General features: G+C 35.6%; 1 protein-coding gene across 6 annotated transcripts in view; it reads right to left on the bottom strand.

The window, feature by feature from the left end:
* Window positions 1–624: 624 nt before the first annotated feature.
* The window catches only part of IKZF2 (IKAROS family zinc finger 2), a 121,066-nt gene continuing 98,040 nt past the window's right edge, over window positions 625–23,650 (bottom strand). For 2 of the 6 annotated variants that reach the window (XM_087949370.1, XM_026673163.2), the window contains 3 exons: window positions 23,442–23,579; window positions 12,176–12,319; window positions 4,292–5,592 (listed from right to left, as the gene is read on the bottom strand). In XM_087949370.1, coding sequence (XP_087805496.1) covers window positions 4,868–5,592; window positions 12,176–12,319; window positions 23,442–23,579 — 1,007 coding nt within the window. In that variant the 3' untranslated portion in view covers window positions 4,292–4,867. Of the gene's footprint in view, window positions 5,593–12,175; window positions 12,320–23,441; window positions 23,580–23,650 lie in introns of all 6 variants that reach the window. The other 4 variants (XM_026673156.2, XM_026673159.2, XM_026673160.2 and 1 more) reach the window with 4 other exon arrangements.

Below are 23,650 nucleotides of genomic sequence, written 5' to 3'. Positions count from 1 at the left end.
GGCTCTTACTCTGAGCTATAGTATATTGGATGCATTTCAATTCCAAAAGGGCTCCTGGAGGCTCCTTAGTCTTTGTCTGGGCACACCATAAACTGTGTGAGCTCAGACTGTGCTCCAGGGAGATTTCTCTTTGCAGAGCATCCACACAGGAAAGATTTTCTGAAGCACAGAAGTCCCTACTTTGGGATCTACTATTAATTCCTACTCCTAAACCCCAGGATTAGTAACTAGCCTAAAAGTTATTACAGCAAAACATATTTGACTCTCCTGGCATCTGTGTAAATCCTTTAAGAAATCCATACTCAGATTTGCACTTATTAGAAGCTGGCATTTGACTTCCTTGTTCATAAGGAAAGAACAAGTCAAAGTCAACCTTTGGCGTTTTCCTAGGCATAGCCAGTAGTTTTCTGGGGGAGAACTTGGGAGCAGCTTTCTCTTCCCTTCTTCTAGGCTGTTTTTAGAATCTTTTAATTCCCAAATGGTCTCCTGTGAAAGTCTGGATGAGGCCTGGCAAGATTTGCAAGTGGAGCCCTGGCTCTTCTTGAATTGAGAACAGCCACATTAAATTTTAATCAAACCAAATCAAATTTACTTTCCTTATTTTAAATTGTTCTTTTTGTTTTTACTGTTGAAACAAAAGTGTATCCTATAAAAAAAACTAACAGGATTATTTTATAATGACAATCTTGGCAAACTACTTTGAAACATCTTCCTTTGTACAAGTAATCAAATTGTAAGTTGGGAAATTCCAATTTCTGAAAACCTTTAGAGGTTTTTAAGCTGAAAAGAAACTCCATAACATAAAATTGTTAATGATAAATCAAATTAAGAGTTCCTTTCCTGGTACCTCAACATTGATTATCTTTCATTTGTGGATTCCAATTAATTTCTTTCAGCAGATTCATGTCCTCTCTTTAAAATCCAATATTAGATTTCATATGCAGCAAATTTTTAAATGTTAATCGTGCCAAATATACACAGTATTTCAAACTTAAAACTGATGATCTTATATATCTCATCCTATTCATTTTGATCACAGTTCTTATAATAATACTTCACACTCTTCTAATAAACATACCACACTGTTTTATAAGAAACATTAAATATCATGACAGCCCTTACTGTAGACAGTATAGCATAAAATACTTTTGGGGAGAGATTGTGTCTTTTCTTTTTTGTGATGAATGCAAAATGAATAAGAAATTCCTGAACCTGAAACAGAGAAGGTAACGTATATAACTCCATTAACATTCTGTACACAGGCTAAATTTTATATTTTTCCATAGGAAATAATAAAGGAAAGGATTATTATTTTACTGAAGATGGGCCTCCCAAATATCATCTTTTTTGTGATGAGGCTGCAAGAGACCACATTCTTTTACTAACTGTCTAGGTATATATAATTTTAAACATGTAATAGATCACAGTGGATTGTTTAACCGGTGTGTGAATTTATTTTCATGGTAATAACTTTTGAATAGCTTTTTGTTGACTCCTGCCAGGCATAAAATATTTCAGTTTTTACCATTTTAAATATCAGCTTTTTCTTAAAATTCTTCTTCCATTATGATTGATGCAGGAGCATAGAGGCACAGTGAAAATAATTTTGAAAAATATTGTATAGGATCAGAGTGAAATATACTTATCTGTGGGTTCATGAATCTTTTAAAATTGTTTTAAAGACAAGTGACCAGTAGTGGGATTCAAATAATTTAACCAATTCACCAAGGGTCAGGTTGGCTGTCTTGAGAGACATAGGCCATCCCCCAGCTCCACCGCACATGCAAGATGGCCAAGCTGACCCTGGGTGAACCAGTTGTTAAATTACCCTCCCCCCACTATCAAAGAGGATCCTGGGTGCTCTGCTGCAATGGAGAAATGGGCAATGGAGCGGCCAGCACAAGGGAAGGAGGAGTAGGGAGAAGAAAGAGGGAAAGTGGCCTTCTTCCCTTGCACCGGCTGCTCCATTGCCCATTTCTCCATTGCAGCGCAGAGCAGCACCCAGGATCCATTTTGATAGCAGTGGTTGGGTAATTTAATAACCGGTTAACCTGAATCGGTGTGAACCAGCTGAATCCCACCATTGCAAGTGACCTTTCTAAACAGCTTTTAAGATAGAAAAGTAGGTCAGAAACTGGGTGCAAGAGATGTTCAGAAATGAGATAGGAGAAGCCAGAAACACCTACAATCTACTTCTAATTCAAGATTCTCAAGTTCAATCTGGACTAGTTCAAGTGCTCAGAAAAACAACAGAATATTCATTTGAAATGTATTCATTCATAATCTTCAAATGGTAACCACTTTAATCTCCACCAAAAATAGGTGCAGGTCATTAATCAGATTGACTGACTGAGCCTCTGGATAACATAGGGTTCCTGATTTAGCTTCGTTTCACATTGTACAAGTGACCATGCAAATCATAAAATGTCAATGGGTACCATCCAACATCCAGAAGGTCCCCAAACTTCCAGATAAACTTTTTGGGATTAATGGGGAATGGCAGAGGGAAGGGGAAACACTTCTGTTGGAGGGTAAAACATAACCCACAATTTCTGGCAAGCAACTGTGAATAGAACTGTTTGTTCTGGCACTTCCTGCCATGAAATTCTTATCTGATATTAATACTAGGTATGTAGTTTATAATTTTTGGCTTGTATTTATTTTAGACAAATTTGTTACTTAAATCTTTATTGCTATTGCAAGAAGCAACAGTCTGGCTTCAGGAACCCTGTTTTGGACACCGAATGTACAAGCGAAACATGCTTTCTGAAGGAAATGTTAAAGCAAAATTACTTTAATTTCTATCATGTACTGGACTGCATAGGATGTTTGCCTGCCATTCCCATTTTGTAATGAAAAAGAATAACATACCTTTTAGTTTTTCAATTCCATTTTAGAAACCAATTCACTAACCCTCTTTATGCTTGAATGTGCTGAATGAAATACGTAAAATTAAAGACAGCAAATGGTTTGTTTCGAGAGGCAACCTGAGGCAGTAGCCTATGGTGCTGAAGATATTTTTAACTGCAACTCCTAGCAACCCCTTCCCTTTGCTGTGCTGTAGTTCAGCAATATCTGCAGGGTCACAAGATCCTTTCCCAAAAAGTTCTAGTCAGAAAAGGTATGGTTTTTAATCTATCCTCTTTGTAATTTTACAGCCAGATGTGCAAATATCTAAAAATGTAGAAAAATGTGAGGTAGTCACTGATTTTATTAAAAAACCCAACTAACCCAACTAACCAGTATAGTTGAGGGGGAAAAGATTGATAAAATTAAATATTATAAATCCAGATCATATATTATATTCAGAGCCATATAATCAAGCCTTAATATTTCTAACCTAGTAATTCACTGTAGTCTTTATTTGTTAATATGATCAAGGGAGTAACTAAAACCTGAAATTATTTTTCAGGCAAGTAATCAGCCTGTGCATAATCTAAGGCTCCTGGTTCAATTCAGCTTCATTTGAAAAAAAAAGTTCTCCTATTTAGTAAGAAATCATTATTTATGACTATGATTACTTTGTGTGTGTGTGTGTGTGTGTGTGTGTGTGTGTGTGTGTGTGTGTGTTTCTGCTTGCTGCAGTTTTAAAAATGTGCTAAGATATATTTTTGCACAAAATATATATTTCTTTCCCTATGTGTGTGTAGAAAAGATGGCAATAATAAAGTAGCTCTAACAGTGTTTCCATATCCTTATATAATTAAATTAGGTATCAATTTGTAGGCTGCCTCAGTCATTAGGGCAGTCTAGCTAGCTGTTTCAGGATACAGATCTCCTGACTGAAGAACTTACTCAGTTTCTTAATGCTTCATACCACAAAAAGTAAAAAGAAAAGAAAATATAAGTATTTCATAGTTCAAATGCATTTGTAATAAGCATATTTGAGATTCTAAAGCAGCAAAACCTGCTAGATAAATATTCATATCTGTATTTCTAAACTAAGAATATTTACTAGGAAATAAACTCCTTCTGAACCAGGTGAAGCTTATTTTTGAGTAAACATACCCAGACTCCAATTGTTAATCACCTAACAATTTTAAAAAAATACACAGACCTATAGGAAGCTGGGAAATGAGTGGCATAAAAGGATCCTAGCAATTTTCTTTCTTTTTTAAAAGTGCATATTGGGATAAGTAAAATAACATTTTATGTTTTCAGATTTCCTGGAGGATGTCACATCCCATGAAAAAATCAAATATCAGTTATGTAATTTAGCATTTAGATATAAATTCATTTACATTCAAGACAACCAATACCTTATAAGAACCTCACCTCAGGAAATAACGTTCAAGCAAACCTTGTTATTTATTGGTGCTCCTAAATCTGTAGAACATATTTAGTCTTAAGTGAAACCTCTCCCTGCCCCTAAGCACACCCCTTTTGCTAGGATTTTTGCAAAATAAGAATTTCATGTCCCATCCTGAACAAAATTTTAGCTACATATTTAAAAGGGCTTTATTCTTTTGAAATTATTATTCTCTCCCCAAACGGCAATTTGCTAAGATGTCAGAGCACCTTGCTGAGTTCAGCATGTAAAAAACTATATGAAAATTGTGACAGAAATCAACTCCCTTTCACTTTCCACCATGAAAGGGCAACATCCATTTTCATAGCAAAAACAATAAGCCAAACTACTCTCTGGTCCCTCCTTTTCTTCCTTCTCACCTCACCACTGGTGGTAAGGTGAGACTGGATCCCCAAAACAGCAACAACAAAAACAACATTAATTAAAAATAGCTGCAAGGAAGAGAACCAACGAGAAGAGCTGTGTCAACATCTGAGGAAAAGTGGGCTTGCAAGTGCAGTATTTCTTCATGTGCAGTGTTTGTTTTTCTACTTCAGTGTCTCCTTTGGAAAAGAAGGCTTAGTGGAATGTATGTTCTCCTCGGACAATGTGGGAAGAGAACTCATATCGGTCCTGACTCCGGTATCCACAAATGTTGCATTCTAGGGGGTCCCGGTAGCCGTGACACCCCATATGAATGGTGTACATGACATGGTCCAGGAAAAGAATTCGACAGTGTTCACACTTAAATGCCCTTATCTGCTCTCCTTCTCCATTGAAGACCTTATAGATATCCTTTAAAGAGCCCTTTGATGCTTTACTGACCTCCAAAGCCTTGGAATCATCCTTCATGTAAGCTGGACTTTGCTTTCGTTTGGGATTTAAGGCAAGGTTTCCTTGAAAGGACTGGTGGTCTTCGTGGCTGCTCTCTGAGTCAGAGGAATCGAGGCAGCTATTGCTAGGGGAAGCCTCTCTTTCTTGGGGATGACTCTTTGGTCTGATGAGGGAGAGAGGGCCATCCATGTTATTTTCATTGCTATCAGTGGTTCCTCTGCTTACTGGTCTTTCTATCCTGCTTGGATTATAGACCTGAGCATAAGATGAACTTATGACAGGTGCCACATCAGCAATTGTGCTTGGAGTGTGCTGCATCAATGGGTGAAGTCCCTCTGCCCCAAGGTAAGAGATCGCATTGTTGATTGCTTGATCCATCATGTGGGTCTGCATCAGCTCAGCATCTCTCTCATATGGTAAGCTTGGATCAAAATGAATATCTGGATAACCATATCTCATGAGCTTTTCACCTACATGAAAACAACAGTAAGAAGAAGAAAAAAAACACTAATAAGATAAGAAATGATAGATCAACAATGCAAATTCATTGGCAGAAACCGATACATTAAAAAAAATCCCAGGAATGTTTACTTAAAAAGAAATTATATTTCATGGGATTTACCAACCAGTAATTGTGCAAGGGACTTCTGGCAGAATTTGAAATATTTGCTAAATTAGCAGCAATGGAATATAAATGTAAAAAAACCACTGTCTTCAGATTTTCATTTTTAAATTCCGTGATTTATTTAACTTTCATATTTTACAATTCATAGGAGCTCCACAAAATCGAAAATTACAATAATTTGTGTCAATTCAATTCAATTCATTGTGATGTGTTCTCACTTCAGATATATTAGAATAAAATACATGCTACTTTCCAAATGTCAAAAATATGATATTTTATTATTAGTTCCCATAATGCAGGGAACACAAAGTTCACATATGGAAAGAGATAAAATTAATGTATCTTTCTTTTAAAATATGTCAGGTGAAAATCTATGCAAGATATGGAATCCTCAAGCACTGAAGCAACTAAAATGAAGAAAAATGAGACATTCTACTATAATTTATAAAATCTGGGTTCAAATGTTGATCATTTGAGAACCAAACAACCATATAGAACAACGTGGACATTATATGGACACAGATGACAAAATTTATTAGAATCACCTATTTTTTTTCAAGAATATTATATATCAGAAATGAAAAATGTGTGGCACACAAATCATGCTTCTTCCCATGTTCAGTGCAGATTGTTAACATCCTTACATTGCCAATTTCAGAACTGAGCTCAGTCATTTTGGATCATTTGAATATGTCTGTATATGCCCAAATATCCTGGCTATTTGAGCAAATCAAGAAATCAAGGAAGAAAGGGAGGGGTGGAATTTGAAGTTTAGGATTTAAGAAGTCTTAAAGAAGGAGGTTAGAAAAGGGGAAAGAATGAGATAGTAAAAAAGGATTGCAACAACAGAGGAACTGGATGGTTATAACTTTTCCCTTTGTCCTATAAGTGACTTTTGGAGGGCATGCTGACCTTCACTCTCATAATAATAGAATAACATTCAACCCTGATATGATATTGAATGAAGAAAACTTAATCAGGTATGTATGACTGAAGGAGGAGCAAAGTCTGATTCTGTACTATTCTGAAGAAATACTGAATGTAACAGCAGCATAAGTCTGAGAAGCAGGAGGATTTCAATCATTAAAAAAACACATTTAAAACAATCCAAAACATGCATCACATGCATAAATACACACATTTTTTCCTGGTAATTACTACAATTGTATATGGAATATAGAGATTTATTGCTTACTCTCTACTTGTATCCTCATTTGTGATTGCAGAATCAATCTAGGATTGAAGATGGTAAGGGATTAAACATAGGGGATTTCAGTAACCTATGCTAACTAACTCTTTCAAGTCCAATTCAGGATATTATAATTATATTGATAACTGAGGACCATCTATATCAATTATAGAGCTAACATATATTACAGCAATTTGGGTTTGGGGTTATTATGGACCGATGGAGAGAAGACCACTTATTTGTTACTGATGGATACGATCTAATAAGATATGAGCTGGCAATGATTGGCACCTATTACAATTGTCTGCTTCCAGAGATTTATAAAATCCAAGGATTCTTGCTGGCCCTGGGTGATTTTCCAAGCAACTTAGCTGTCAATTCCCTTAAGACTATGGTTACGTAACTGAATGGTGAGAGAAGAGGGGCTACTGACTAAAATTACTACTTCAGAGCACTACCTCTGATTCTAAATTCCACTCCGAATACTCCTTAGTTTTTCATGCGTGCTGAACAATGAAACAAGACTGTATTCAGCTAAAATGGAGTCAAAGCAAATCTTATACTTCTGATTACAAATTACCTTCCTGTGTTGGTAGTGCTGTGAAAAAGGTATACAGCTTGTTCAGCACTATATTTAAGTGATTATCCATTGGTTAATAAAACACCATGCTATAGTTGGAGAGTTAAAATGTTCAACACCCACACCAGTTTAGATGCCATAGTTACTTCAGGAACTATAGATATTATATCTGTCAGAATTTGTAACTGTCACCTACTGTAATTACTTATTTACATATCTTTGTATACCAGTCAGTTGTCAAGACTCTTGGTGAAATCTGTGAATTAGTTAAGTTGCTTGTAAGGGTTAGGGTGATTACCTGTTCTATAAATCTTTGCTTATTGTGACTGAAAGTACCTAACAGGAAGTCTCATACTGTAATTAATTGGCCAGCTACAATAGAGGAAGTTTATTATTTAGACAAATTTCATTGATCAGTGCATCACTGATAAAAGCTTTAGTTGCCCTCATATTCTTTGCTAAGTGAAAGATGGGAGGAATATTACTGAAAATCCAGTATCTTGCTGGACCAGCCCCATGATTAACAAACTGGAAGTGTGTTATTTCAGTAATTCAGTTTCTATTTAAAGGATTGCTACCAGAAGTGGTATTAGGAAACTTTTACTCCAGATTCTCTCCTTCCTGTTGTTTAGATTCTACCCAAGAAGATAGAGATTGATTTTAACAAATAAAAAAGGAATGATTTTCATGACAAACAAAATGATAAAAAAACCTAATAAGATAAAAGAAGTTACTGTAGGCTATCAGCTGAAGATCTGAAGCTCACTGTTATTGATTGATTGATTCAATTTGTAAGGTTGCCTAATTGTACAAGTAATTAAAAAATAAAGTAAGAACAATGAAAAACAACAAAAATTGCATTGTGGAAATTTAAAAGATTTAAAACATTATAGTATTTAATATAACATACAAGTTGCTCTTGTTCAAGGCTTGCTAGAAAATCCACATTTTAAAATCTTTTCTAAAGGGTTGGTCCCATTGGTGGATTGCTATTCCAGAGGGCAGGAGTCACCGTTCAGAATCAGAGAGAAGGCATAGGTCTCATATGATGACACTATTTTTAAGAGACTCAGAGCATATGAACAATGCAAATATTATAGAATGGTGAGAAATAGTTAGAAACATGCAGCCCTATAAAATCAAGCCCCTAAACCATAAATAGCTTTATAGATGACAATGAACACCTTGAATTGCACCTGGAGGCCTGCCTGTAATCAATGCAGGTTGTGAACGGATGTTTGCTATTTTGTTTTATGGTTTTACTCTGTAATATTACATAGTTCTGTTTTCATGTGATTTCATAATCATACTCTGGAATTCTTTAGTGTTGGGGGGAAAGGACATTAAACTTTTAAAATATTTATACAATAACATTTGCAGTCAATCACATAACAAATTACACAAGAACATTATTTTGCATATTTTCATATAAACTTGATTAAAGAGCATTTGGAATGGATTTGCCTGCTTACTTTTTCCAATGGTATACAATTCTACAAAGAATTATGGTGGTTTCATTAATTAGCAATTGCAAATTATTCAATAAATGAATGATTTATAGTCTTAGATTATAGATGACTGCTCATTTTATCATTATGAACTGACACTCCATTGATGTAATGGAAAGACTGATTAATATTATTTTGAATGGTCAAGATTTAATTACATTTTCAAAAAAATCAATATATGCTGTGTGATTACATATGTATGATGTGCCTTACCTGCCATATATTTTGTTTTGTTGTATGTATAAAAAGAAAAAAATATTTTAGAATATGTACATAGTATTCCCCTATTGATTTTGTGTGATCTTATTTATTTATGACTACAAATTATATGCCCCTCCATTTGCAAAGACTTTCAGAAGGTTACAGTTTTTAGTTGGGCTAGCTTGATCTTACATATCTCAAAATACCTTTCTAAGGAGCTATGTTTCTACAGCTCTATGGAAGTACAATAAGGATGGTGTGGTCTGGATATTTGGGGACAAGATATTCCAAAGAGGTGTTATCACTAAGAAAGATTGAATCTGAGATCCATGAAACCTTAACAAGCCCACTCTCCCAGATCTTATTGGAGAGGCTGATTCAACATAGAGAAAATGATCATGGTGACACCCAAAGGCTAAGCCATGCAGGGCTTGAATTGTATCCTGAGGCTAATTGGCAGCCACTGCAATTAAAGAGGTGAAGCTCAGGACACCTACCCATAACTCCCTGAACTACTGTGTAGTGCATTAATGAAGCTTTTGAACAATCTTCAGTGCCGCCCCTTGTAGATTGTACTGCTGTGAAATGCCAAGGCCTTGAGTGATTTTAAGTAAAAGTCCCTGATTCAGGAAAGTCCACAACCACCTCACATGATATATAACTGTCAAAGGTTCTAATGGCCAAAATCTCCATTTGCTATTCAAACAGGATCCAGAAGTTCAGAACTCCCAAGCTGTGGGTCAAATATATGCCATTATTGGGCACAATCCACAGCCTTGGCAGGATTTGGTCTAACTCTGTTTCTATCAACAGCTAAGGCACCAGGTCAGAAGCTCCATCATACATGCTATCCCAGACTGGAGACAGATAATTTAAAATGAATTTATAATTAAAACCTGATAGATTACCAATATCTTACTGGTATTTTGGTAAGAAATATGCTTACATAGCTAATTCTTCATCTGCCTCTAAATGTTTAACTACAAAATATAAATATGGATAAAGCTATAGTTAATTTTAATACATGATCTGAAGAATTGTAAACAGTATTTATTCATTGGATGTGGTTACAGTAGTTATTATGACATTGAATAAAGAGTTATTTTATTTTCTCAGATTCTAGAGGATTATATTTTGAATCTAAGGATTTATTTTTATTTTTTTCAGCTTTTCTCTGAAGCAGGACATTTTTACTCCCTTCCCTGAAATTTCAACTGTAAGAATACAATACTGTTTTAGTTTAATTTGAGAGTAAAGTTCAGTCTCTAGATTAGGAAGACATAGCTTTTCAGTTTTCTCTATACTAGAGTATAATCCTTTTTTCTGAAAAGGTAAAACTATTGTCTTTTGCTGGGATCTTTGCTCAAATTATCATCCTATCCACACAAAATAGAATTAGCTTCCTTTACAAATGTTACACAATTTAATATGTGATTATGCATACATCAAAAAGATAAATATATTCTTGCATAATTTCTGAAAAAGGAAACACGTATTTTCATAATTATTGTATTGTGCAAATATTTTAACTATTGCATATAAAACATCTTTGTTCTGTTATTTATTTTTTAAATATAAATTTCTATACTTCTCTAAGAAATAAGGATGGATTTTATCCTCATTTTTTGTGTTTCTGATCTTTCTGCTGGCACAGATGGGAATAGCTGAAGCTTCTACCAAGACAACTGAATCGAGAAAATACAACTCTAAACCATCATGATAGGTCAATTTATTCTTCAAAGTAAAGCTTTCATAAACAAGGAAGAATGAAGATTCATTAATTAGGGGGATTACTGCCAATGTATTGATTTATTACATGTCATTCAATGTTAGAATCAGATTTCAATATCATTTTAAAAGAGGATCAGGCTGAATATGTTTAGATTTCTTATGAAATATAACTCTTTCTGCAAGGTAACCTTTTTTGTGAAAAGCAGCTAAATGGAACTGCCCTGCTTTTATTTATTTTACTGGTCACCCAGGAGCTCTTTTTGATCCAATATAAAGCCTTCAAGTGAATGCTAGGATTGCTTACAAGCTTCTATAACTCCTTAATTACCTTAGCTATGTCTCAGGTGAGATGAGGGATTCCTACAGCAAACCAAGTGGAGAAACTCCAAGCTCTAAGTCTGCTGGGTCCTTCACAGCTACAGCAACCTCACCCAGGACTCTTCATCTGAGCTTTAGAGGGTTTTTGCTCGTTTTATTTATTTATTTTGTCCTCTGAGAATTTAAAAATTCAGCTATTCTGTCAGTTTTCCACTTATTTATTTTTAAACATGCATGCAATTCATTCAGATGGATGTCCTTCTTGTTCCCTGACTGCTTGAAAACTCTCATAGGGCATACAAAATTATGAGCTGTACCATGTCTTGTCCATGTATTCACTTTCCACACTCTGATTTTGTAATGAGAGACCAACATTAACAAGGCAAGCTCAATAATACTTAGATTAGAATACTTCTATTGTGGTTTAGGTAGAATAAAGAAAAATATTCTTTCAACAGTATGTTTGTTTTAAATAGCATTGTATAACATAGCAGAGGGTAGAGTAAGAGTGTTAAATATTAATGCTAATTTAAAGAAATCCCTTCTAATATAATGTGAACAAATGTTCTACTCAGAACAATCTGTTATACTTTTTTTACCACCAGATTTTCAAGCTTGCACCTATTCCTAGGATCTAAAACCTTGCTTTTTTATTATTATTAAAAAGTGAATGATTGATATTCACTAGTTCCTGAGGGCTGAGGGCTACAAATTATATTCCACAGTATTGGTGCTATGGCCATTTTAGGTTTCTAGACCTTCTTGGTTTACCTCATCTCCCCCTCCCCCAGCTGGTTTACGCCCATACTGAAAATGCTAATGGGAGCATTCGAAAGTTTAGGATTTAATCATAGGCTGTCCTTTTTGCTACAAACAACAAAAGTGCTCATCTGAAGCTTACCCACAAACTTCTGTGGGGTGGAGCTTTTACGCTTTCCCATGTTGCTTGTCAGCTTCTCTATAACAGCAGGTCTTTCAAAAGGCACCAGAGTAACATTGTTGTCCATCCCAGCTTCTTGCTCCTTATAATCTTCCATAGTAGAGACTACATAAAACCAAAAAGCCAAATCAGAAAGATCTAACTACACTTCCAAGAAATGTTTAATTGATAAATAGATTGATCAACATGGTAAACTTTGCAAACTATAATTTATCAGCATGTGCCATAAAAAGCACGAGGGAGATTTAAGAGTCATTCAGTAATGATCTCTTTTGGTTGGGGACCCTCTGGGCTATGACTTTCCTTCCAGGGTCTGAAGGAAAAAATGTCAGGGTGGGGAAAACACTGATTTCTCCTGGCAAAAAGACAGGGAAGAGGAAGATTTAGGAATGTTACTATCAGATGGTGATCACAGATACGAAGGTATGTTTCTCTAAGTAATTGCATAAGCCAAGAATCTGCAAGATCTTCAGATAAAAACATACATTATTCTCCAACATATTAACTCTCATGAATCAATAAAAAGTTAAGTAGCCTGATATGAAACACATTATAATGGCAATATTTCAAAATACTACTACCTTTATTACCAAAGACAAACTTTAAAAAACATAGCCTTCTTTGTTAGGGAATATGCTGATTTCCATGTTTTACTTCTAAACTGGCTCTGCTTTTCTCCTAATCAAGTGTGATGCCAAAGCATACACAATATTGTTCTCTCCAACTAAAGAAACCTGAGAGTCCTAAGAAATCCTATTCTTGAAGATTAATCAATGAAGGCTTACATCAAGGCATGAAGGGAAGGGAGGTTATCGAAGGAGAAAAAAGAAAGTCTGCAAGTATATCATCTTTTCTTCCCAGGGTAAAATGAAAATGTTTTCATCCCCATTCTCAAGACAGATCCAGAAGGAGTGAAAGGGGTGGATGTGGGGAGTTGATAACGGAAGCTTCTGCTCATCATACCATCCCTATATTTTCTGTTGAATACCTGCGTACAACATTTATTTTCTGCAAACACTATTTTTACAAACACTTTGCTCCTTCAGATAACACCTAAGAGATTTGGAAATTAACTGGATTGATGCTTAAATCTTACCAGGACAACAGCAGCAGGACAGACTGTCCATTCCACCTGAGGAAAGCAAGTGAGTTGTGGCTATCCTCCAGGAGCATAATGAAATGCTCAAGAGAATACTTGTGGGATCTGTCCCATAGCCTATCTTGAACTGTGTGGGGGAACTCAGTTCTCAGATTGTCATTAAAATGTTTATTATCTCATTAAAACAATTCCACAGATTTGCAATGGGAAATGCTTTTTCTTTTTGGTGCCTGGCATTCCTACACTGCCCTGTCCTCTTCATTTATGAGAAAAGTTTTCTTTCCTGTTTTATTGTGTCATTGGCTTAGCCCCTCTGTTTTGGCTTCCAGAGGAAAATAGGCACAGGAAATAACTTGAACTCCATTACCTATATTTATTTTTATTTATTTATTTATTTGATTTGCCAATTGTTTACAAGATAATAAGTATAAGTGTATACATAGTTGTGAATACATGAAATGGGTACATATAAGAAAAATAAAAGAATAAGAGAAACAATAGGACAGGGACGGTAGGCACATTGGTGCGCTTATGCACGCCCCTACAGACCTCTTAGGAAAGGGGTGAGGTCAATAGTAGACAGTCTAAGGTTAAAGTTTTTGGGGTTTGGGGAAGAAACTACAGAGTCGGGTAGAGTATTCCAGACATTGACCACTCTATTGCTGAAGTCGTATTTCCTGCAATCAAGTTTGGTGCGGTTAACTTTGAGTTTGTATCTATTGTGTGCTCTTGTGTTGTTATGGTTGAAGCTGAAGTATTCATTGACAGGAAGGACATTGCAATGTATGATTTTATATACCATGCTTAAGTCAGACCGAAGAGGCGTAATTCAAGGTTTTCTAGTTCTAGAATTTCAAGTCTGGTGGCATAAGGTATTCTACAACGAGTAGAGAAGTGGAGAACTCTTCTTGTGAAATATTTCTGGACTTTCTCAATTGTGCTAATATCAGATACGTAATGTGGGTTCCAGACTGATGAACTGTATTCAAGTATTGGTCTAGCAAATGTTTTGTATGCTCTGGTTAGTAGTGTGATATTACCAGAGAAAAGCTACGAGGATTAGGTTAACAACTCTTAATGCCTTTTTGGCTATGTAGTTCCAGTGGGCTCTAGCACTTAGATCATTAGAGGTGAGTATTCCAAGGTCCTTTACAGAGCTTGGGTCATCAACAAGATCTTGACTATTCAGCTTGTATTTTATTTTCTGATTTTTTTTGCCAATATGTAAGACAGAGCATTAACTTGAGATATTTTATTTATGAATATCTATGCTTGCATCGTCTATTGCTTATGCATTGTCTCTCCCACATTTATGAATGTATAAATATGAGTGCATCCCTTTGTTGGGTGGAATCTCTCTCGTTATTCTTTCGAGGAAGTCTCACCAGCACATGCTGTTTTATAAACACTGCAGTAAGCCTTGATTATTTGCTTTGGGTCCTGCATTTGATTCCACAACTGTTTCCTGAATAGTGTAGATTAAATCTGGATCTGATCATTCAACCATGGACCAATGTGATATATCATCTCACTGAGAAACATTATAACTTGATTAAATGTATATTTTATGTTATTATGCATATTTGCCCCAGTGTTCACTTTTATATTAATGAAATCACTGAGGTTTAACCCAGTCAGTACACTATCCTCCATTGGCTTATCCATTGTCCATGGGCTTATTTCTATTATTCAAAAAGGGAAACAGTAAGAAAAAGAAACTTCATGAATGAAGGCAAAAAGTAACTTCCCCCTTCATCCTCAGCATGTATACTCAACATCCCTGACTCTTAAAATACAATCAAGTACAACTTCATTCCATACTTCGCACCATTTCTACAAACTTATCTCTAAATCTTTAGCTCTCCTTATTAATTGGCAAAAAGGCAATAAAATAAACAAAAATACCTAATAATGTGTATATAAACTCCCTGTTCATTTAATCTAAATGCCCCTTTTTAATTATCAAAATCTAATTCCACTAATTAAGCATTACTGCACAAAAAAATTAAAAACTGTTAAACATTACCTGAAAAAACTCAGTGAAGGAAAGCCATACTTGCCCACATTCAAAGGCTGAACTTGCATGAAATGGACTATGAACATACCCATTATATATCTGACGGGGATCAAATCTCCAAGCTCCAACTCTTAGTAGTTTAATTGTACTTGTGATTATCAAATTACTGATCTTCTATGAGATTAATTCTCACAAACGTCTAAGAAGGTTGTAAAATTTATTAATAGCCAAGAGTTATTTCATGTAATTTTCTATAATTTTCTTTCTTTTTATTCACCATATATGTTGTATTTTACCTTTATGATTGGCTTTGGGCAATAAATAAACAAACAATCATAAGCCCAAAACATTAAAAGCAATATTATCTAATGATAATCAAGGTGGAAGTTATATGAATTTCTACTCCAGAAGATAGGAACCATAACAAGAAGCCAGTTGAAAAGTGCCCATAGTTGTAAAATCATACAACATGGACAGAAACTATTTTTTTCTAACTTATCAACATCATTTTGAGTTATTTATTTATTTATTTTTGTCTTCTAGAATATTAGCTGTCCTAGACAAAATTTGGGTCATGTGCAAACTTGATATAGATTCCTTTCATTCTATCATCCAAGTCATTATTAAAAATGTTGAAGACTATCGGGCCACAGTATTTCCTTGAGTTTGATAACCACTGTCTGAGTACATGTATAAGGGTTTGGACAGATGAAAACCACATTCCTTCAGTTCTATAGGTTATAATTTATTTGTTCTTGAAGACACAAACTTTTTCAAGGTAACTATGAAGACAACTTCATAGTTAAAAGAATTAATTTACAATCCTGCCTAGTCCAGTATTACTAAATGTAAAATATTATAAAAAGCATGGAGTAAATATCCAAGTTTAACTTAAAAGGTAAACAAATAATTAGAATGGCTGAATAGTATTCTAGTTTATTTTATGTTTTTGTTTTGAAAAGAAAAGCAACTAAGGAAGGCTTCAAATAGATATGGAAAATAGAAAGATTTAAATGTTAGATGCAGTTTTAACTTTGCCTTTCCTGTTTGCCTGACCTAGCCACTGTTCCATGGGAGAAAAAGGAACCATGATGCTTTCTGTATGACCTGATCGAATCAGGCTCAATTATATTTATGTAAGAAAAGTGGAATATATCATTGCATTTTAACAAAGGCAAAAAGTAGTTAGGATTGCTCAATTCTGAGTAGAAAAATAGTGATAAAGCAAAATTGGTTAACATACAGTATCTCTCCCTACTCCCATCACTGTTCTGATTGAACAAACAACAACAACAGTTGCTTTTTTAATTTTATACAAATCTATTCATGAATAATAACTATTTTAATCTGACAATGGAATATTGTACTTCTTGGGGGGTGGGAGGGTGCCTTCAAATCACTTCTTGTCTCATGGTGATTGCCTGAACTCGTCCCTGCAGCATTCTTGGGAAACAGTGGTTTGCCCTTTTCTCCTTAGGGATGAACGTGAATGACTGGCCTGAGGTCACCCAGCTGGCTTCTCCCTACTGGGAGAACTCAGTCTCTACCACTTTAACAAACTGGCTTTCCTAAATCAGACAGTTACTCATACTGAATTTAAGGAGTTAGAATTGTTAATTGTAAGCTTTGGGATGGATTAGTTAGGGAACTGAATTTGTTAGTATTCCAAATTCTTGGGCTAAGCCAGGAGTCTTCAAACTTGACAGCTTTAAGACTTGTGGACTTCAACTCCCAGAATTCCTCCTCCAGTCATGTTAGCTCAGGAATTCTGGGAGTTGAAGTCCACAAGTCTTAAACTTGTCAAGTTTGAAGACCCTTGGGCTAAGCCAATAGCAGCAGAAGCATGATTTGCACATAAAGTAATAGTATGGAAAATCATTTTAATTTATATTTAATTTTATGCACTCAAACAAATATATGTATGTATGTATGTATGTATGTATGTATGTATGTATGTATGGTATTCGGCTTTGTTTGGATATTTTCCCGAACTTTTATTTTTTTTTATTAAAAACTTTTTCTTATTAGAGTTGTGCTTTTAAAGTTGTAGCAACGTTTCGGCAGAATTTCATCTGCCATCATCAGGCTTCTGTATTGTGTTCGTTTGTGAGTCAGACTTTTACAGTTGTCTGACTCACAGACGAACACAATACATAAGCCTGATGATGGCAGATGAGATTCTGCTGAAACGTTGCTACAACTTTAAAAGCACAACTATAATGACGTGGGAAAACAAAGCCGAATACCATACATGTAGGTACCCGCGAAAACTTAAGAAAAATATAATTCTAAATGGAATTGGCTGAGTAAGAAATTAATTTTAAATCCCCACAACTCTTCTGCATTTTCTCTTTCCCACCATGGCTCATACATATGTAGTCATTAAAAGAAGTACTAGCAAGTCTCTGGCCAGTCTTCAATTCCTGTTGAAATACCTAGTATTTCAAGAATAATCAAGAATTCTAAACATTTTGGAGATTCTTTTTTAAAGAATGCCAACTGGATAGGACAAAAAGAGTGCAACTAACCAAGTTAATATGACTGTGGATCAGTCTGTATTCCACTGATTTTACTTTAGAGTGCCCAAATCTGGTTTTTTTTTTTAGCTCTAATCTGACAGCCCAGTCTAGTTTATTTCACAAACAGTAACAATTTCATAAGAGTAGAAAATTGCTGACTTCATTTTTATGATTTCAGCTATTCCACTCTTAATAATCCATCACAAATACTTGCACATGAGTATAGGATTTGAAGCAAAGCCACATTCCAAATATACAAAATTAAAAATTAAATTATAGTCCCATCAATTTAAATCTAACCACTTTTACCGCTGTATCTTACCAACTAACTCAGCTTCACAACCAATTTCAGCCTAGAAAAGTCTAGATTGTACAATGCATGATTCCTGAGTGGATTTGCCTTAAAAGAGACAGAAGGGTTCTGAAAGCAGAAATAAGAGCAAAAAAAAAGAGGGATATCTCTAAAATACAATCTGCCTTCTGCAGGAACAACTCATCTTCCTGAGTTTCAATCATACATTTTCTATCCACATTGGCAAAGAGAAGGTGCTACATTCTTGCTATTTTCTTTTTAATGGAGTTTCTGCAATACTAAAGCAGATAGGAGATAGATAGGAAAATAGGGCAGAATACATCACTCAATGTAATTTGGTACCTCCAACATATACAGGCAATGTTGACTTTATACTAAAATCACCATCTTGAGCACTGTAAGGTTAAGTGTACACTTTTTCTTCTGCTTCAACTACTAAACTTCCAAGCCATTATCATACTCATTGGTGCTATCACTTGTTTTCTCCGAAGAAGCATGAAAATGAATTAAACAGATGACCTGCCCCTGAGATGCTGCCGCCCATGTCAGCTCACTTTCTGCAGATATTTGCATATGATGGGGCATTCCATTATATGAATTGGATTATGGCCATATGCTCTGCGTGGGGATGCCCTTGATTTTCAAATACCTGGAAACAGCTGCTGCTCTCAAATGTGACAGGACTGTCAGGAAGAAAGAATAATGGTAAGCCTATTTTTCATAAGCCCAAGGAATGCCCATGTAACATCACTGCTTCATGAGCTGCACTGGTTACTAATTAGCTATGCAGTGGTGGGATTCAAAAATGTTTATTACTGGTTCTGTGGGCGTGGCTTGGTGGGCATGGTGTGGCTTGGTATGGCTTAGTGGGAGTGGAGGGGAAGGATACTGTAAAATCTCCATTCCCTCCCCATTCCTGAGGGAAGGATACTCAAAATCTCCATTCCCTCCCCACTCCTGGGGGAAGGTTACCTACCACCAGTTCTCTGAACTACTCAAAATTTTCACTATCAGTTCTCTAGAACTGGTCAGAACCTGCTAAATACCACCTCTGAACATATGCCATACAACCTACAACTTTCACGACAGGCAGCCTCATTATTTGAGGGACTGCCTATAATTTTTCTTCTCCCATAAAACCTGACAGAGAGCATAGTACAACTCCTAATTCTCATCCCTCACAGACCCATTTTGCTTCCACCCTGATGATGGTCCAGAAGGTGCTGAAAAATTGGCTATTTTCCCAGGTCTGGGAGTACAGTGGCTGGTGAGCCCTGTAACATTTTGTTCTGTTTCTATGGTTTTTCTTTTTTCTGAAGGCATATCTCATTGAGCTCTCATTTTTTTAAAATCAAAATTTTATGAATGTCCTGCAATATGTGTGACTGAAATATGCTGATTTAAGATAAACCTACCATATGTGTCTTGTAGCATGATGGTGATGGTGGCGGTGGTGTCCTCTTTAATAGTAAAACATTCTAGTAAAAACCTCCAGTTCATAGAAATGACACAACTGATAATTAATTTATATCTATTTTATAAATAAGCTACCAAGAAAGAAGATTTGCTATGTCAATTATTTCCTTGTTACCATTTGTTCAGGAATCTTTTTCTGAGACACACACAATAAATTTTCATTTTCTATGGGAATCCAGCTGCCGGTAAATAGAAGCACAAACAAGAATTCATGTTTACTTTCAAAAGGATTGAAAAATGGGTGATAAAATATTGATTATAAATATTTGTCCTTGTAATCATGAACTTTATGTCAAAACTATTGAGATATCAACTACTATTTGATGTTTGTATAATTTTTTGTCTTCAAAATAATGACTTGAAAACAGGTACCCTATATTCAACAGGGCTTATGCTTAATGAAGAAAGTATCCACGGGACCTCCCTTTTAGCTTTTTAATTTTGCATCTATTCTTTGCAGATAACTTCTCACAATTCATATGCTATGTGTTGTGAAAGTTCTCTTAAAGAATAATTAAATAAAACAGTAAGACACAGAGAAAATAATATTATCACCCTAGTATGTAAGTATTTCAATAGTTTTTCACAATATGGGATCTACAGGTTCTTTTCATCATAGGCTTTTCATCTGTTACAAAGACATACCATAGCTATGTTTGTCTAGAAAGAATTTTGAAATATTTGTCACACTTCACTCACTTACCCTGATCTCAGTATTTAAATTATCTCACTCAATAATTTCTTGGAATGGAGAGTACTGAATACTGCTCCAGTATCATAATCCAAATCAAAACTGGGTCAGCCAACAGAGTAACTCAGGCAAGTATAACTGGAACAAAAATTTGAAGTGATGGGACACTGTTCCTGAGGATTATATTGTTTTGTATTGTTTAAATATTTATTCAAATAAGCCTTGTTCTTTCATGCACCAAGCCTCCCCTCCAATGTTTAAAAATAACATAGAGTAACCTTAAATAACTTTAAATAAAAAATTGAAGAAACATGTTACTTGTAATTGACACAATAAATAGCCTAGAAAAAAATAGAAAACACATCCAGACACAAGCCTTTTCAGAGAAGTAGTTCTCTGAATAACTAAAAGCCACCATGAAAAGGGTTTGACTAGAAATCTTGGCAAGAGAGAAGCCAATAACTTGTCAGACATTATACATCTAATGCCTCTGAGTTTGCCATAACCACCACCAAAATGGAACTATTTCTCATACATCAAAAACAAAAGAGTAAAACTTTCAAAAATATGACTTCCAAATATATTTAATTTCTTGTTTTATAAATTAACTCTAGATGCAGGCACATATTCTAGAAGCATAGAAGCCATACTCACAGGACTCTGAAACCCAGAAAATACAATACAGGAAGCAGAAAGAGTCAAATGCTAGGCAAAAAATATGTCTCCTGCTCATTCATCAAAATCAAAGTCGCATTATGATAAGCCCAGATGATCTAACTATTCAGTCATTGTATATCGGCCATTGACCAGCCCTGACCTAAGTCACTCATATTCCTGACTACATGTTCCTGGACACAAATGGTTCCTATTCTTTTAGATGATCATGCAAAATAAAAAGAGGTGTGTGTGTGTGTGTGTGTGTGTGTGTGTGAGAGAGAGAGAGAGAGAGAGAGAGAGAGAGAGAGAGAGAGAGAGAGAGAGATTTTTTCTAACAATGCAGCGGACCAGTCACCTGCTTCCAAGTCTGCTGCATGACTGAAGAAGATCAAAAGGCAGAGAGAGTGGATTGATATGCTAAAACATTTACTGCAATGGCTCAGGTCAAAAATGAGGCTATAGTCTGGAAAAGCAACTGCAGTCTTCATTCCCTCTTGCATGCAGATTTCGTCTTCCTTTCTTGCTTTTTGTTAACTGTACAGTTTTGTCGGGATGTCCAAATTGGCAAAGTACTGCCTTTCTCTTTTTCCTTATAATTTACAAAGACATTGATCAAGTTTGCCAAACTATATATCACAAAAAAGGTCTGTAAGGTTCAGCGTTATGTTCAAATAGAGGCCATGAATGGTTCCTTCTAGTTTTCTCCCATACTAGGGAAAGCTCTTTCACCTTTTTAAAGCTTGTATGAATCAATGGGAGAAGGTCTCTCTTTCCCTGGAGAGCCCTATAGCTCCAAAGAAAGGAAATACCTGTTTGAATAAAGTGACAAGCAACAAGCAATACTTGAGACTTGAAAGTGGCATTGATGAACTCATTGCTTCCTCTTCTACAAGAGGAATATAGATTATAGATCGCTCTGGGCATTACAGTAGTGTACTGGATATATAGATGGAAAAAAAAATCTTCTGGGTAAGATACTTGTTCTTCAGATGGACTGGGTGGAACATGCAGCTAATAGCTGTATTTGGTCTCTATTTGCAGCTCCCAAAACTGCATTTCCAAAGAAAATGGCTGGTTTTCTTCTATGGATTTTCTGTTTGGTGGTGTTGTTTTTCAGAATTAAGGATAAGAATAGGAGCAATTTTTCCCTCTAAAAACCTCCTTTGCATTCTACGCCCTTATAAATGTGAAAGAAAAAGCCCCAAAATTGTAATTCTATGTCATACAATGACCTTCTGGAAAGTGAGTTACCTATTCCTCTTTTAACAGATTACATATAGATAGACTAATGAGAATGTCCACAGAAGGCTTACTAGATTACATTATACTAAGCCAGTGGGGGTGAACCTTTTCGTGATGAAACGGGAGCGTGCATGCATGTGTGTGCATGCACCGGAAACTGGAAGAGCAGCTCCCCGGCATGTGCACTTGGGAGCGCTGGAAACTGGAAGGTTACCTTCTTGGCATGTGCATGCATGCTGGTCACCTGGTCTTCCAGTTTCTAACGTGCATGCGCACGTGAAGACCAGCTGGCCAGCACACGCACCTGGAAGAGCAATGGGAAATGGCTGGTGTGCCCGGAGAGATGGCTCTGCATGCCACTTCTGGCACACATGCCATAGGTTCGTCATCACGGTACAAGGCAGTGAAAATACATAGTTGTGAGTATCTCTTGTACTCATGTTTTAAAATTTTACATTGAATGATATTTGTAATGATATTTTTAATTTGCTTTTAAAAATTGACCTGCATATGCTTCACTGCAGAATATTTTTCAATAACTGCCAACATCATTAATCTGATGCACTTTATAATGCTCCATCTGAATAGCATAGTGTCCCCACCATATCTGCTATAGCAATATCTTATCAAGAACTTGAAAAAACTGTATTTGTGGAAATTAATGGGAAAAAGCATACCATTGTAACAAATATCTGTTGTCAGGTTTAACAATTGATGATACATAAATATTATGTGTACAAGATGATTCATTAATTAAAACAAAATCATATGCTAATATTCACTAATGCCATTTTACAGTCTTTCAAGTTAAGAAAATTAACAAAGTCATCCTTTTAACTATCAGAAACTTTCCCATCTTGGAGATCAATCACCTGTGGCCAAATTCTTTGTATTCTCTTTTTTTCCCCTTAGCGGAGTGGGTGTAGGGGGTAGGGAGAAAGCATAGGAGACCCCTGCCTGCTCCAAATTAACAACAGAACTGGTGGCCAGTTTGTTTGCATATGGTTCAAAATTAAAAATCAACATTTGCTTCCTCCACCAAAACATTCTGAGGATGTTAGGCTATTCCTCTGTAAAAGTTGAGGGCTTATACAATTATATAAATTTAGTAAACTATAACTATAATTTTATAATGCAACATTATACATATTTGTTCCTTTCTTGTTATATTGCAAGTAGGAGCAAGAGCAACATCTGCAACATTTCCACTCACCATGATGACTTATCACTTGCCCCGTGGCCTCTATGGTGACATTTTGAAGGTAGTTGTGACAGCGTTCCTTGTGTTCCTCCAAAGAACTGCGCTGTTTGTAGCTTCGTCCACAGTAGTTACATTTATGAGGTTTACCTACTGTGGGTGGGGGAAAAAGTTTTTTGTTATTATGTTAAATCAGTACTGCTGACACCATTACCAATAGTCAC

The sequence above is a fragment of the Notechis scutatus genome, chromosome 1, assembly GCF_049901735.1.
Source record: "Notechis scutatus isolate UNSWTSFEM ecotype Mainland chromosome 1, rNotScu1.2, whole genome shotgun sequence".
Taxonomy (NCBI): domain Eukaryota; kingdom Metazoa; phylum Chordata; class Lepidosauria; order Squamata; family Elapidae; genus Notechis; species Notechis scutatus.
The sequence above is the reverse complement of the archived record's forward strand: the minus strand, read 5'-3'. Positions and strand labels throughout refer to the sequence as shown.